This window comes from Orycteropus afer, unplaced genomic scaffold, assembly GCF_000298275.1.
Source record: "Orycteropus afer afer isolate SDZICR_OR568_19922 unplaced genomic scaffold, OryAfe1.0 scaffold00037, whole genome shotgun sequence".
NCBI classification, from domain to species: domain Eukaryota; kingdom Metazoa; phylum Chordata; class Mammalia; order Tubulidentata; family Orycteropodidae; genus Orycteropus; species Orycteropus afer.
Genome location: NW_006921624.1, coordinates 15,251,570 through 15,267,569, shown reverse-complemented (window position 1 = coordinate 15,267,569; position 16,000 = coordinate 15,251,570). Strand labels below are relative to the sequence as shown.

Genomic DNA, 16,000 nt, shown 5'->3' with positions numbered 1-16,000 from the left:
GTTAGTATGGGTCTGCACTTAATTAGCATGAGGGGGCTTCACAAGAGGAAGCTTGCCACTGCATGGGACTTTCCAGTCTGGGCGGGTTCTGTTACTTCCGTTGTCTTATCAGGCTGTCTCATCAGGGCTTGACGCCCGGAGGAAGCTGCTAACTGAAATGTTGGTGGCTTGGGTTTGCTTCGGCCTAACAACAACAACATATAATTTTTGGTTGGCAGTTTTTTCCTTTCAGGGTTTTATATATATCATCCAATTGCTTTCTCACCTGCATTGTTTTTGCCAAGAAATCAGAGCTTAGTCTTATTGGGTGTCCATTGTAGGTAACATTTCGTTTTTTCCAAGCTGCTTTCAGGATTCTTTCTTTGCCTTTGATTTTGTAAAGTTTGATTATGTATGTCTTAGTTGTTTTTTGGGGGGTCAATGCTGTTTTGGGTTTTATGAATGCCTTAAGTGCTTATCTTCTCATCTTTCATCATATTAGGGAAGTTCTCTTCCAACAAATTTTTGACAATTTTCTCTGTGGTTTTGTTTCTTCCTGTTCTGGAACTATGAGCACCTGTAAGTTATTCCTCTTGATGATGTACCACATAAATCTTAGGTTTCTTCTTGGTTGTTGTTGTTGTTGTTGTTTTCTGATTGTTCCCTTAACATAGCAATATCAAGAGATTTGTCTTCAATCTCACACGTTCTCTTTTCCATTGGTTCCATTCTATTCCTTTGTCCTTTCAATGTGTTATCTATTTCTGAGATCTCAATATTAATCTTCAGGATTTCTATATGCTGCTTTTGTATGGTTTATTATTTTTCATTTATTTTGTCAGTTTGTTTTTATATTGTTTTCCTAAATTGTTCTAGAATTTTATCTGTGTTTTCCTTCATTTTATCAGTGATTTCCTTGATCAGTCTCTCAATCCACTGAAGGTACCTAAATATAATTATTTTTAATTCCTTATCAGGTAGTTCCAATGCCACTTCTTCCTCAGGGAGGTTTTCTGGCTCTGTATTCTGATCCCTTGTTTGTGCTACCCTTGCTTCTTCATGTGAACTGTGACTGTCAGTTGTCTCCGAGACATTGTGATGTCATTGTATTTATATTCAATTGGTGACTATATGTTGGTGTGATTCACTCAAGTTTTGGTTTTGGTTTTGCTTTATTTTGTTTTGATATATCTGAGTGAGTGTGGCTGGGGTGCTACTCTATTTGCTAGTTTGGCAGCATTTAGGAACTTACCACCTGCCTCTTGATGGGTGTGACAGAGGATGAAAATATGTGCCCAGATCTGTTAGTTGGTTGTTTGGAGCAGCTAAGAGTGAACTGGGCTGGTATTGGTAGCCATCATTGATCAGTTGGTGCAGAAACAGGTGGTGGCCCTTACCCAGTGTGTGGCTTCAGGAAGTATGGATGTGGTTGGGTCATGTGGCAAGTTGCTTTCTGGTTGCCAGCCACCAGTCCTTGGTAAGCAGAGCTGACTATCAGGTTGCTGTCCTAATGAGAACATTGCTTGCAAATATTCAAAATGGCCATGCTGATAGGCCAGTTGACAGTCCATAGCTCCATCTGTCTCCTTATTCACTGTTTTCATTCAGTTGCTTCTACTAATCAATATTTAATCCACTTCTTTATCTTTTCCATCAGAGCTCAAGTTTCCAGAATTATCCTCCGTATCTGTTTTGATTGGTTTCTCATTTCTTTGCTGTAGAGGGTCTGTATAGCTTGTCTGCTATTTCACCATCTTTGTGGATTCCTGAAGTTATTGTTTCTGTGTCTGTCCAGGAGGTTTGCATATCTCCATTCTTCTGATAATAACATGTTTTTTCCCATGTGGGAACTCCATTCCTACCCCTAGAGTTTTATGGGATGGATTGGCAGAAAATTTTCAGCTTGTTGGAATGTACAGTTGTTTCTCATGGCTTTCAGTAAAGTTCTAAAGGAAAGGTAGCTTGCCTCATTTGAACACAGAAGTGGAATGACACACATCTTAGTTAAGAGAGGCCATTATTGTCTGGAAATGAACAATCCAAGATGCCTCATGGTCAGGCAATTTGCCTTTCCCAGATAAAAAGTCAAGTCCTCTACCTCTGTTGAAGTTGGTAGGAGTAGAGATTAAAAGATGGAAAATAAGATTGAAGGAAAGCAGACAAATGGGGAAAATAAAATTTCCCACGCTCTTCCCAAACATTTCCTGCTAAGAACATCTACTGCCAGAGTAACTGATGCCCCATTGTAAAGCACCATCCATTGGAATCCTCCTGGAAGCACAGCAGTGTTAGTGCTTCCTCATATTTCCTGAAGTAGAGGACAGGATGTAAGGAGTTAAGCTGATACTGAGGGCTAAAGAGAGAGTTCTTTAGTCTGTTACTACAGAAAGATACAGATTCAAAGGTCATAACTTGAAAGATTTCTGGAATTAGCTACAAAGTAATGGAATTTCTGGGAATAAAATCCACTGGCTGGCTGCCTAGTGGTTTTAAGAGATGCACTGCCAGGGAAATCCCAAACCTGGCAAATAAGGACCTCTGATTGCTCAATCCCCAGCCTGCATGACTCTGTCAATGTGAAGTAGTAGGTTTAAGTTGTTCAGCATTCAGATAAGATCTTCCTTACTGCATTTCTAAGGTATAGCTTTGGAGGGTAATGGAAAAGGGATACTCTCCCATCAGGTAGATCCCAAGACACCCAACTAACAAGTGATCCCCTGTGCTGCCACACCAGCTACATGCTTGCTTTTCCTGTCCAGCAGGATGTGGTCAGTTATGGGCCTGTGACCACAGAATATTGCTTTCTTTTCCATCTTTCTAAACAAGATCATTTATTTTGGTTATCTAGTTTTCTCTTTCACATTATAAACCATGGTTTGAAATAGTTCAATTTGCTATTTTGTCATAGTTGCTACACAGATCATGAGAAGCATATTTAGATCTGATGAAGAGGAATATACTATCCCCAGGAATTCTAGTCTTGAAACTGGGTGTAGTAACAGACCCACGATGAAGTCATCTTTCAGTAGGGTTCAATTTTTTGTTGTATCTGGGATAGTTCCATCATCTTTATGGATGATATTTTTCTTAATATCATATGTAAATATGTGTGCACATGGTGAACAGCCAAATAGTAGAAAGCAGTGGACTTTTGTAACCTGGTTTTGGCTTGCCAACATGTTTCCTGTGCCCATTTCACTGATGGGGATCTTATCTTCTCTTGATGCATCCTTAGAGTAGGGCTGTCATTCATATTGCTCTGCCCTTAGCCATCCATACATGTAAGCACAAGACCCAAAATAGTCCTAGTACTTCATTTCCTATTAACAATGATTCATCCAAGAATGGCCCTTTAACCAAGGAAGAGTCCTTCCCTGAATTGAAAAACTTTGTGATCCCATTTGGTATGAATTCAATTGTGTCACACACACACACACACTCACACACACACACAAAAGTGTTGTAAATCCTAACTCTATATCTGTGTTTATAATCCCATTTGGGAATGAGTTTTCTTTCTTACATTAATAAGATAGGATTAGTGTTAGGTGTATCTTGAGCCAATCTTTTTGGAGATATTTTAAAAAATTAAGGAGGCAGAGATGGAGAAAAAGATATGCCAAGCCACATGAAGGGCAACCAGGGGTAGAAGGACCTTCCTCCAGAGCCAACAGAGAAAGAAAGCTTTCCCCTAGAGCTTTCACCCTGAATTCAGATTTCTAGACTCCTAAACTGTGAGAAAATAAGTTTCTGTTTGTTAATGTCACACATTTGTGGTATTTCTGTTATAGCAGCACTAGATAACAAAGATAGAATTTGATATCAAGAAGTAGGGCTGAAGATCTAACAAGTACCTGCAATGTGGAAGTGGTTTTGGAATTGGGTAATGGGTGGAGACTGGAAGAGTTTCAAGGCGCCCAACAGTAAAAGCCTAGATTGCCGTCAAGAGACTGTTGGTAGAATTATGGATGTCAATTCTGGTGAGGGTTCCAAAGAAAGTGAGGAGAGCGATAGAGAAAGTCTCTATGGTCTTAGGGAACACATATGGTGCCAGCAACAGAATGCTGCTGAAGATGTGGATGTTAAATGTCCTTCTGGTGAGTCTTTAAAAGGAAATGATGTGACTGGACAATGGAAGAAAGGCAATGCTTTTTATGTAGTGGCAAAGAACTTGTCTGAATTACGATCAAATGTTGAGTGGAAGGTAAAACTTCTCAGTGATAAACTTGGATATCTGGCTGATGAGGTTTCTAAGTAAGATCTTAAAGGGGTCATGTGGTTTCTCCTTGCTGCTTATAGTAAAATGTCGGAGGAAAGAGATGGACTTAAAAATGAACTGTGCAAAATGAAAACAAAACTTACAGATTTGGAAAATTCTGTTGTACAAACTAAGAATGCGCATCCTAGAATGTTCACCACGGATGTGGCTACACAACCTTTTGCTAAAGAGATTAAGCCTATGACCGATGGATCTAACCAACTACCCCAGCAGAAAACCCATCAGTTTAGACTGAAGAGGCAGAGAGAGAACAAAAGGAAAAAACACTGTCGGCCTCTTGGAATTCTGCCAGCAGGAAACAAGAAAAGGACCATCCCTGGAACAGCTCAGAGATCAGCAGAACTGTTGGAAGGAGTTTGGGAAGCAGCTCTGCATTGGTTTCAAAGGGTTAAGTCACAGCCTCCCAGGTGTAAAAAAAGTCAGATCTTCACCAATTTGTTCTGGAGTGTGGAGCCGCCATTAATGAGTGCCAGTGATAGGGTCACTGCCTGAAGCTGAGGGGTCAGGGCTGCCACGCCCAAGGCGCAGAAGAACGGGGATTGCTGGGGCCAAAGGAGTAGGCTCACCACTCAGATGGACTAAGAGAATGGGACAGCCCCAAAGCTGAAGGAGCAGAATTCCCATTACAGTGGGCTGGGAAAGTGGAGCTGAAGCCAGGGCTGAGAGGCCTCCACCCAAAATCCAGAGATTGTGGCCAACACACAGTCTTGAAGACAGAGCCACTCCCCAGATGGTCTTAGAGAACAGAGGATTATTTTCAAGATTTGAGAGCTAATACAAATTGTTCTGCTGGGTTTTGGACTTGCTTTGTACCTGTTACCTTCTTTCTCTCCAATTTTTACCATTTGTAATCACCGACTCGACGGCACATAACAACAACAACAATAGAAATGTTTATCTTGTGTCTCTTCCACCATTGTTCTTTGGAAACAAATAACTTGTATTCTAGATTTCACAGGTTCACAGATGAAGAGGAAATTTTGCCCCAGGATGGAATATACCTAATGTCTCACCCATATTTGATTTAGATGATTTAGAAGATGAGATTTTAACCTTGGAATTAATTTAAGAATTTTGGGATGAGGTGATGGGGTGAATGTGTTTGCATGTGGGAAGGACATGAATTTGGGGGGGGGCTGCAGAGGGTGGAATGTTATGGACTCAATTATGCCTCCCAAATATATCTGTTGTAAATCTTAACCCCTATATCTGTTCAGCAAGAAGTAGTGATACATTTGGGAATGGGTTGTTACATTAATGAGACTGGACTAATGTAGGGTATATCTAGAGATATAAAAGAGATTAAACAATAAGAGAGGATACAGAGATGGGGGAAGAGAGATGCCAAGCCACATGAAGACTGCCAGGAGCAGAAGTTAAAAGAGACAAGGACCTTTCTCCAGAGTCAACGGAGAGAAAGCCTTTCCCCAGAGCCGGCACCCTGAATTCAGACTTTCAGCGTCTTAAACCGTGAGAAAATTGACTTCTGTTTGTTAGAGCCATCTATTTGTGGTGTTTCTGCTCTAGCAACACTAGATAACTCAGACACCACTGGAGTTGCTAAATTGGGGCAGCTGGTGCCCGCCTCTCCCCACCATATGGCCTGCAGTAGAAAAAAGGGAGGCCAACTCACACTGAGAAATGCAGAGACGAGACAGATGGAAAGATGGAGCCCCACTCACGGTGGTGAGTCTCAAGTTCCAGTTCCTGGAGACCTGCTGGTACAGCTTTTTCTGATTCCACAATCTCTACTCCCACCACAACTACCCCATCCTTTCCAGCTACTGCTTTTTGCTTAAGATAGTATGAGTTGAGTTTCTGTCACTTGTGACCTTTTGAAAAGAGATCTCATTAGCATAAGCTCAATGCCACAGATCGAACAGGGGAGAAGTAAGGATAGCATTCTTAGAAAATGGTTTTACCTTTCACCTCAGCCCAAACTGCACAGGAGTATCTTCTCACCTATAAAGAAAAACATACCAGCACATTTAACTAGGCAGAATGTGGTGTTAGTTTAAATACACACTTTAGCCCCCTGAATTCCAACTCTTTTTTCTTTAATGTGAACTAGATGATTATTAAGGTCCCATGTGGTGCTAACATCTTATGATTCATACAAAGTGTTCAAGTGATTGGCATGGACAGCAGCAACAGAACAGCCACCCTAAGGATCACGTCCTATAGCTTTCCAGTATCTCAGAAGCACATACTGTGAGCAAGAAACAGGAACAGCAACAAGTTTCATTTCCTTTGACATTTCTGAGCATTGACTTCCTGGATAACTATGTTTAAAAGGGCTCTGAGGTCACACACAGGTTCAGCAAGAAGCAGGTTCAGCATGTTATAAGCAAGCTTATATGAACTCCTGGCATGTAATAATACCTCACTGATCTGGATGACATATCCATGGCAACCTCAGTCACCCCAAGTGTAACCAAACACCAAACAGAAAGCAAATGGAATATGTATGAAATCTCATCCATGGTAAAGAAGACCCTCAGACTTACTGGAATAAAACACTTCATCTCTGTCCTCACCAGTATCATGTGAGTATTTCTCTGTTAGGAAATGGTAGGTTATTGTGTATGGTAAGGCTCAGTAAGACATTTCCCAGAGGAAGCTAACTATCCATTGCCATCAAGTCAATTCTGACTCACAACAACCTTATGGAACAGAGCAGAACTGCCCCATAGGGTTTCCAAGGCTGAAATTTTTATAGACGCAGACTGCCTCATCTTTCCCACAGAGCAACCAGTAGGTTCGAACTGCTGATCTTTCACTTAGCACCCAAGTGCTTAACCACTGTGCCACCAGGCATCAAATGTTTAATTTTATAGGAGGAATTGTAAAATAATCAGAAATGGATTTGGGGAAATTGAGCTCTGGGTTGGTGTTATGATTGCTGAGTTTGAAGGAAGGCTATTTAAGAGGTACTGAAACAGGGAAAAGGGGTGCAAACCAGAGCAGCGGCCAGGATCTTCCAAGAGAAGACTGTAAGTGACTGCAAAAGAAAACTCCATGGGGCTGAATGAGGGAGAGTGACTGAGCCAAAATAGCTGGTAGAATTGACAGTGGCTCCTACTAGAAACCAAGTACCTATTCATGCCTGTGGTTCCAAAGGGCAGAGGGCATTTCCACTCAAGACATTACAACTCAGAATCCCAGAACCTCACAGCAAAAGTCTACCCCCAGAGAAAACCCAGTTTATAGCCACTTCTAGCTGAGCAGCTCATGTCAAGTGGAGTTGTTTGAAGGCCGATAGGAAGAATATCTGGGCAGTCGGAGCAAGTCTTGAGGTCCCAGGGACAAGCAATGAGGGGAAATCTATGGGATTATTTCCCTGTCCCTTTTTGGTTTTCCAGATGGAAAACTTGTGTCATGTTACCTACTGCCTGAGTCATCATCACTTCAAGATCTCTGTCCTAACAATGGACAGAGCATAAGGTGAGACAAGAGAGAACTCTTCTGGTAAATTAATCACTTGCGACTCTTCCAACTGTGCTATTCCTTTCCAGCCAGCTTTGAGACACAGTTTTTATAGGATCCATTTTAAATAGAAATGCTTAGAAACAGCAGCAATTAGCAATAAACCACTACTGATTTTCATGCAACTGTAGCATTAACATAAGTAAATAAATCCACAGGGGAAATAATTGAAATTCAAATATGAAGTCTGTTCTGGTTCCCTAGTGCCACTCTGACAAGGGTATACCACCAATGGGATGGCTTAAACAGACAGGAGTTTATTCTCTCACAGTTTGGAGGCTTTAAGTCCAAGTTCAAAATGCCAGGCTCTAGGGGCTGGGTGAAAGCACCTCAACCTTGAACTTCAGCTCTGCCTCCTGCTCCTGGCCCACTGAAGCTAGAGGCTTTTCTTCACCCAGACAGCTGCTGGCTGCTGAGGCTGAGAAGCCCAAGGTTGACAAGTAAAAAGGCACAGTCCCGATGTTACCAAACCACATGATAGGCCATTAATTCAAGTCTGTTAAAAGTCCCAAGCTCTGCAGAGCATGGCAGGCTGCTGAACAATGACTCGGCTACCTGCAGGGTTCAAGCGTGCCATAAGCTAGAGACCATTTCCAAAACAGTTTCTTATATATGGGAAGCAGACCACATCTCTAAAGCAGCTACTCAGCTGCTTGTGGTAGGTCCCACCATGGAGTTGATTGCCAGTCTCATCATGGGGAATACTACATCCAGCTGCCCAGCCACTTAACCAGGCCCAGCCAAGTTGACATACAACTTTACTACAAATGACATCACAGGAAATTACCTATAAACTAGATTTGTTGTCCTAAGCTTCGACATCATTCTCTCCCAGATGAAAGTCTTAATTTGAGACAGCAGATCTCTGAGCAATCTCTAAATTGTAGTCACATTGTACAGTCAGTGTAAAAGAAAAACAGAAAAGAACCTCACTGCCATCAAGTCGGTTTCAACTCATAGTGACCCCTCCTTGAGTTTCTGAGGCAGTATCTCTATGGGAGTAGATTGCCTACTCTTCCTTCCAAGGAGTGGCTGTTAAGTTTGAACTGCCAGCCTTCCAGTTAGCAGTTAAATGTCTTAGGCACTATGCCACTAGGTCTACAGCAAAAAATTCCAGGTCCAGATCTCCAGGTAATTTTATAGCAAGAAGGCCTTCTCTAAGTTGTGAAACCTTTTGAACAAGTTCAGAGCAATATATTCTAGGCTTTCACTTTCTAGTGCTTAATCCCTACATTATTGTCACAAAACATGACCTCTTTTGCTACTTAGGCACATTCTTAAAAGTAACCATTGGTTTTATATCAAGCATGACAATGGCACATTAGACTTGAGTCCACAGTATCTCATTTTTAAATAAATGATTAACCTTATATTTAAGATGGGAGCTCTGGCGGTGTAGTGCATTTTCCTTAAATTCACTAGTCAAGAGATGTTTGTATTAATATAAATAGTGTCCATTATCAACCCATCCCTTATTCCGTGTATCCATAGAACAAGGGACATCATTGCTGATGTCAGATGGACCTTGGCTGAAAGCAACAAATACCAGAAAGATGTTGACCTATATTTTGCTGACTATGCAAAGGCATCTAACTGTGTGGATCATAACAAATTATGGATTACACTGAGAAGAATGGGAATTCCAGAACACTTATTTGTGCTCATGAGGAACCTGTATATAGACCAAGAGGCTGTCCTTCAAACAGAGCAAGAGGATGATGCATCGTTTAAAATCAGGAAGGGAAGGCATCAGGGTTGTCTCCTTTCACCATACTTATTCAATCTGTATGCTGAGCAAATAACCTGAGAAGCTGGACTATGTGAAGAACGTGGCATCAGGATTACAGGAAGACTCGTTAACAACCTGAAATATGCAGATAGCACAACCTTCCTTGATGAAAGTGAAAATGACTTGAAGCACTTACTGATGAAGATCAAAGACTACAGTCATCAGTATGGATTACATCCCAACATAAAGAAAAGAAAAATCTTTACAACTGGACCAATAAGCAGCATCATGATAAATGGAGAAAAAATTGAAGTTGTCAGGGATTTCCTCCACTTGAATCAACAATCAACACCCATGGAAGCAGCAGTCAAGAAATTAAACAGTGTATTACATTAGGCAGATCTGCTGCAAAAGACCTCTTTTTTTGTGTTGAAGAGCAAAGATGTCACTTTGAAGACTAAGGTGTACCTAACCCAAGCTATGGTATTTTCAGTTGCCTCATATTCTTCAATGAAAAAGGAAGACTAAAGAAGAGTAGATGCTTTTCAATTACAGTGTTAGAGAAGAATACTAAAAACACCCTGGGCTGCCAGAAGAATGAACAAATCTGTCCTGGAAGAAGTGCAGCCAGAATGCTCCTTGAAGTGAGAATGGCCAGACTTTATATCATCTACTTTGGTCATGTTGTCAGAAGGGACAGTCCCTGGAGAAGGATGTCATGTTTGGTAAAGTAGAGGGTCAACCAAAAAGGGGACGACCCTCAATGAGATGGACTGACACAGTGGCTGCCATGATGGGCTCAAATACAGCAAGGATTGTGAGGATGGCGCAGGACTGGGTAGAGTTTTGTTCTATTGTGCATAGGGTTGCTGAGTCAGAGTTGACTTGATGGCACCTAACAACATAATGACAATTATCAACCCACATGAATTTACATTGAATTTAGGGTTCTCCTAATGCAACCATCACATGGGTTCTTCCAAAAGATCTTCCACCCCTGGCTGACTGATCCAGTTCTTACAATTCTGCTTATCCAGCTAATATTTGCTCATTATCTAATGAATATTTAGTTATATGTCTCATGAAAGAACTACTGCTGGAAGAACCATAGGCCTTCTTAAGCCAGGGTAGAGGAGAGTATGGCCTATGTTGTAGTCAAGGATGCAATATAAACAGAAAGTAGGGCAGTGTTGTGTTTTGTCTGCCCCTCCCTCTTGCTTCCTGCCTGGCAGGAGTACAAGGAAGTTGACAGACAGTTCTAGGGGTTCCTCTCCAAGGCAGGCTTCAGTGGTGCCCTGGAACAAGGGCATTCTGTGAAGCTTATGAGGAAAAGCCAAAACCAGGTCAGTCCAAGCACAGATCCAACAAAGATCCCCTAGGAAGTTCAGAGTATCTACCAACATTAAACATTTCTCCTGATCATTCTTTATAAAGGCAAAATAGTCAGTGTAAGAGTAATAATTATATTTTATGGTTATTATATATAATGTCCAATCTCAAAAAAATGGGGAAGCAATGTTCAAACATTTAAATTTCATGTGAAGAAGAAAATACAGAGTTCACAAGGGCTTTTAAAGATACATACCTTATTCCATTCACTTGTGATTCGTAATATAATGCAGTAATCATTCCCTGTTTTCAAGGGTGCATTATAATATTTTCCATAGTATAGCCTGTCTCCAATAGACATCTCCATAGCATCATCTGGAACATCTTTGGCCAAGAGTTCTGCAGTCACATATCCATCAGCACCAGTGGCATTGCTAAAGAATGAGGGAGCCCCTTCAGAATCACAGGAAAATGTGCTTTGGAGAGCCAGGGGAAGCACCAGCACCTGATATGAACTAGAAGGAAAAAGAAAAAGAAAGTGCCTGTCGATCACTTATCTGGAAGGATTCATTCATTGTTTCATATTTACTGAGTAACTTTAATGAGATAAGCACTTTTCTAGGCACTGGGGACACAACACGAAATAAGAAAAAGTCTCTGCCCAGTCTGACAACTGCAACAGTCAAGGGATTCTTTACTTCTTACCTACAGTGTTAACACCAGCTGACATTGCATGAGGGACCTCTGCAAGTTCAAGCTGCAGATGGATGCCAAGTGCATCCTCTTCGACTAGAAGCAGTTGCACGTGTGACTGCCCTGTGTCTATGTGTCATGAAGTTGATCTAATCAGTGGTTTTCACGTGGTCAGATAAAGCCCAGCGTGGAAAGGCTTTAGTAGTCACATGAAGGCTGACTGCCTACAAGAGCTAATGTCTTAAGTTTGCAAAAAAGCTGCTTTCAAACACATATAAACTTGCACTTCCTGCTTTACATTCCTAATGCCCCATCTCCCGCTGCCTAACAACACAAGAATCACTAGGTTAAGGATCAGGAGCCTACACCACTACATAGGCCTCCTAAAAAACTCTCAATTGATGGATATTTCCTACAGTTCACAAGCTGGTACCAAAGTTACATGAAAAGAGAAACAAGGAGTGTAAAGTCACCACACCTTAGCCTGGCTTGACAATACCCTGCAAGAGCCAGCAAGGCTCTTTGTGTCCTATATACACCATGCAACTCGTCCCTAGATGTGGAAATGGAAACATCCTAGCAGTCAGGTGTCACCTTGTCATGTGTTTTATTGAGACTTATCTCACCAACTAGAAACACGTCACTGAAAGAAAATGAGAAGTTAAAATGCAATGAGAATAAATCATGCCTTCCTTTCTCTTCGCATCTGTTCAGTCCTTATCTCCTGCCACTAGCACAGTAAATGAATGTCTGCTTTCACTACCAGACTGATAGCAGGGTCTTGAATGATTTATTCTCCTATCCTTGCAAATCCTTGCACCATTCTTTGGCTACTATAGGCCCTCCAGTAATGTTTTTTCAGTTGAAATTTCAGTGAAGAGGAAAAGTTATGAATCAGCATCAAATATGATTAGGGTAATTTTCAGAAGTCAATAGGTCACACAATTCTATTTTGCCAGTAAACTTGCACTTCCTTCTTCACATTTCTAATGCTTCATCTTCTGCTTCCTAACAGCTCATGAATCACTAGGTTAACCAGCAGGAAGCCCACACCACTAGCGGGTGTTGGGTTTTGGAAAGTCTCCACCTGTCAGGCTCCCACCCATCCAGGATTCCAGTAGGAAATGCACAGGTCTCCCAGGTGTTCTGGAGGCCCTGATTTCCACAGAATTTGAGTTGACTTTCAACAAAAGGTCTTCTACAAACAGGACAAAGTAAAGCCTGCGGAGCAATGAGCAGTCACCAGCAACAACAGCAAATGTTTTCTAAGCACCCAGTGCCTGCAAGGGAACACCTGCGACAGCAAACTTCCTGGAAAGTTGAAGACACCCTCATGAATCATGGCCATAGGCAAGAAAGTGAATGTTGCAGCAGCTCCTTGTCATCTCTCCGTGCTGGGTGGTGGTGGGCAAGGCTCTCTCCAACTCATTTGGCTCCATACATTGTCCACTAGGGGCACCATTCATGGGACATAAAGCAGTCACCCCAAGTAGTCTGATCATAATCACCTGAGTTGCTTGTGAATTCCACAAATCCCCAGACCCCATCCCAGCCCTAACAAATTGAAATTTGCAGAAGTAGAGACCTGGCATTTGTCCTGCTGATAAAGCCCAGGTAATTCCTATAATCTGGCAAGTGCAGAAGAAGCAGAAAGGAGGCCCAACTGTAGGCGACAACATCTGCCTGAGATCAGCAAGCTCAGGAAGGGGGCCTTGGGCCCAGGGCCTCTGCTCTACCACGGGCCTCCATCCACTGCTCTCGTCTCTGCAGCAGAACAGTGCACACAGCAGACCCCAGCCTGTCCCACGCACCAGCACAGCTGCTACCCCAAGCTCAAACTAGGTCATCAGGACCACACAACCACTCCCCTCACCTGCTGGTAATGAGCCCTGATGTCATGAGGGAAGCAGTTGTGGCTATTTGGAACATGACTGTTCTGGAAAGCCTTCTCCCCTCTTGCTCACCACCACCCTTCCTTATATGACTCACAGGTCTCCACTTCCTGTTTTGGAGGCACTGGCAGGCACATAGCCACAGGAGTAAACTGTCATTTGGCTTTTCTTTTTGCTTTACGTAATCATTTGGCTTAAGTATCACATTCGCTCTTGCACATTTTCTCAAGCAGTAATGATATAACTTCTGTTCTCCTTATAGCAACAGAATTACAATGCCTTCCAGTAACCTGTCAGGACTCAAGAAATGTAGCAGTCTATTCAACGTCTATCCTGGGCATTTGCTCAACTTAAACTCATGTAAAAGCAGAATAAGCCTAAATTTCATTTTCAATGGGCACACACATAATGTCCCCAGACTTCCTTATTTATATTTTCATAATATCTCATATTTTTACCTTGATTGCAAGGGTCATTAGACTGAAAGGCCGAGAGAGACATATTGTAGGTTAAAGCAAGAGATTGCCACCTACTCGCTCTGTTCCCAAGAACAAAGGTGCTCACCTCTCACAGCAGACCTCAATCTTCCTCTCTAAAAAGGGAAATCATTTGGGCATTCCTACTTCCGTAGTGATACTGCCTCGGAAACCCAAGGAGGGGTCGCTATGAGTCGGGGCCGACTCGATGGCAAACAACAACAACAACAACAATCCTACCATGACCTTTGTGAACAAAATACTTAATTGACCACAATGTATTCCTCCATTGGAGGTAAGTTAATTTCATCCTAATCCCATCTGGAGTCCAGAAGCAGTCATTAACTACAGTGTCTTGTCTATAATTTGTATATGAATGGATAAATAGAATTGTCCCAATGCCCCTTCAGAAACCACTGCACCCATCCCAAGATTAGGCTTAAATAAAGGATCACATGTTCTGTCGTTTGTAAGTGAAAGTATACTCCTGACCCACCATCACAGATCCCACTAAAGGACTTACTTTAAGCTATGCATGCCAAGGACAATGCCTGGCATGTCATAGACACACAAGCAATACTTGTCCAATGACAAAATACATGGGTTTAATTTCTTTTCTTTTCTTTGGTCTAAGAAATGTCTTTATTTCACCTTGATTTTTTTCTTTAAATGTTATTGTGGTAAAATACACATAACAATACATTTGCCATTTTATTTCTATGTGTACAATTTAGTGACACCGAGTATACTCACCATGTTGTACAGGCATTACCACTATGCACTTCCAAATCTTTTCATCTCCCTTAACATAAATTCAAGGAGCTTTGGTGGTGTCGTGAGTAAAGCATTTGGCTGCTAACCAGAAGGTCAGCTGTTCAAACCCACCAGGTGCTCCATGGGGGGAATATGAGGCAATCTAGCCTTGGAAACCCAGTGAGGATAGCTATGTGTTGGACTCTTCTCAATGGCAATGAGCATAAATTCAGTATTCCTTAAGAAATAACACCTCTTTGGCACTCCCACCTGTCCCTGGTAACTACTAATAAACTTGGTTTCTATGTACTTGCCCATTACAGGTATTTCTTATAAGTGCAATCATACAATATAAGTACTTTTGTGTCTGATTTATTTCACTCAGGACAATGTTTTCAAGGTTCATCTGTGCTGTAGCATGTGTCAGAACTTCATTCTTTTTCATGGCTGAATAATATTCTATTATATTAATTTCTTGAGCTACATCACCTGAATGTTTGTCTCTGGCCATGCAGAAGTCTCTCTATTCACTTGGAAGGGTGCTGGTTGGGATTAGAAGCCCAGTCTGTGCCCAAGCATACAAAACAAGAGGCCTTGACTACCTTGAGTCCCTGGGTGGCACAAATGTTAACTCAGCTAATTGCAAGGTTGGAGGTTTGAATCCACCTAGAGGTGCTTTGGAAGAAAGGCCTGGCAATCTACTGCCAAAAGATCAGCCCCTGAAAACTCTCCAGAGCCCAGCTCTGCTCTGAAACTCATGGGGTCTCCATGAGTCAGAACTGACTGCATGGTAATTACTTGAATGAAGCAACTCACACAGAAGTCTCTTCCTCACCCACACCAAAGTTCCAAACCACTCTATGAGCATCACCGGGCAAAGGACAGCTACTGACCTGATAGGTCCATTTTTCTCCTTCACTTTCCTTAGTTTCAGACGTGGTAAAGGCCTTCCGTACACCGTGGAAAATTCTACTTCTGGAAGGGGAGGCTCTGAAAACACGTTGAAAAGGAAAAGGTCAGATCAAGTGAGAGCACAGACAAAGGGGTCACATGGGGGCCCTAAACAGGAAAGCATGGATGTGATGTGCCCCATCACTGACACAGGATAGATGCTTGTGGGCATGATGGTTTGCTCGGCAGGTGGGGAAAACCAGCATATCAGACTTTCACATCCTTTATAATCACAGAGCTCTCTTTGTTCTCATTTTGCCCTCCCCAGAAATCCATGTAAGCTCTTCTGTTGGAAAGATACACTAACTGGCTTATCCTAGCATTCTAGCACCTAACTGGTACTTAGATTCACAACGTAAATGACCCAACTGGAGTTCTGTCTTAGGGGTAAAACAGCTAAGATGTACTGGGTACCACCCACATGAACTGGATG

At 42.1% G+C, this 16,000-nt stretch overlaps 1 protein-coding gene across 1 annotated transcript in view; it reads right to left on the bottom strand.

The window, feature by feature from the left end:
- Positions 1 to 6,163: 6,163 nt before the first annotated feature.
- The window catches only part of SUSD1 (sushi domain containing 1), a 121,267-nt gene continuing 111,430 nt past the window's right edge, over positions 6,164 to 16,000 (bottom strand). Inside the window, exons 13-15 of the mRNA XM_007936768.2 lie at positions 15,510 to 15,606; positions 11,059 to 11,317; positions 6,164 to 6,220 (exon numbers count right to left, since the gene is read on the bottom strand). Coding sequence (XP_007934959.2) covers positions 6,164 to 6,220; positions 11,059 to 11,317; positions 15,510 to 15,606 — 413 coding nt within the window. The remainder of the gene's footprint in view (positions 6,221 to 11,058; positions 11,318 to 15,509; positions 15,607 to 16,000) is intronic.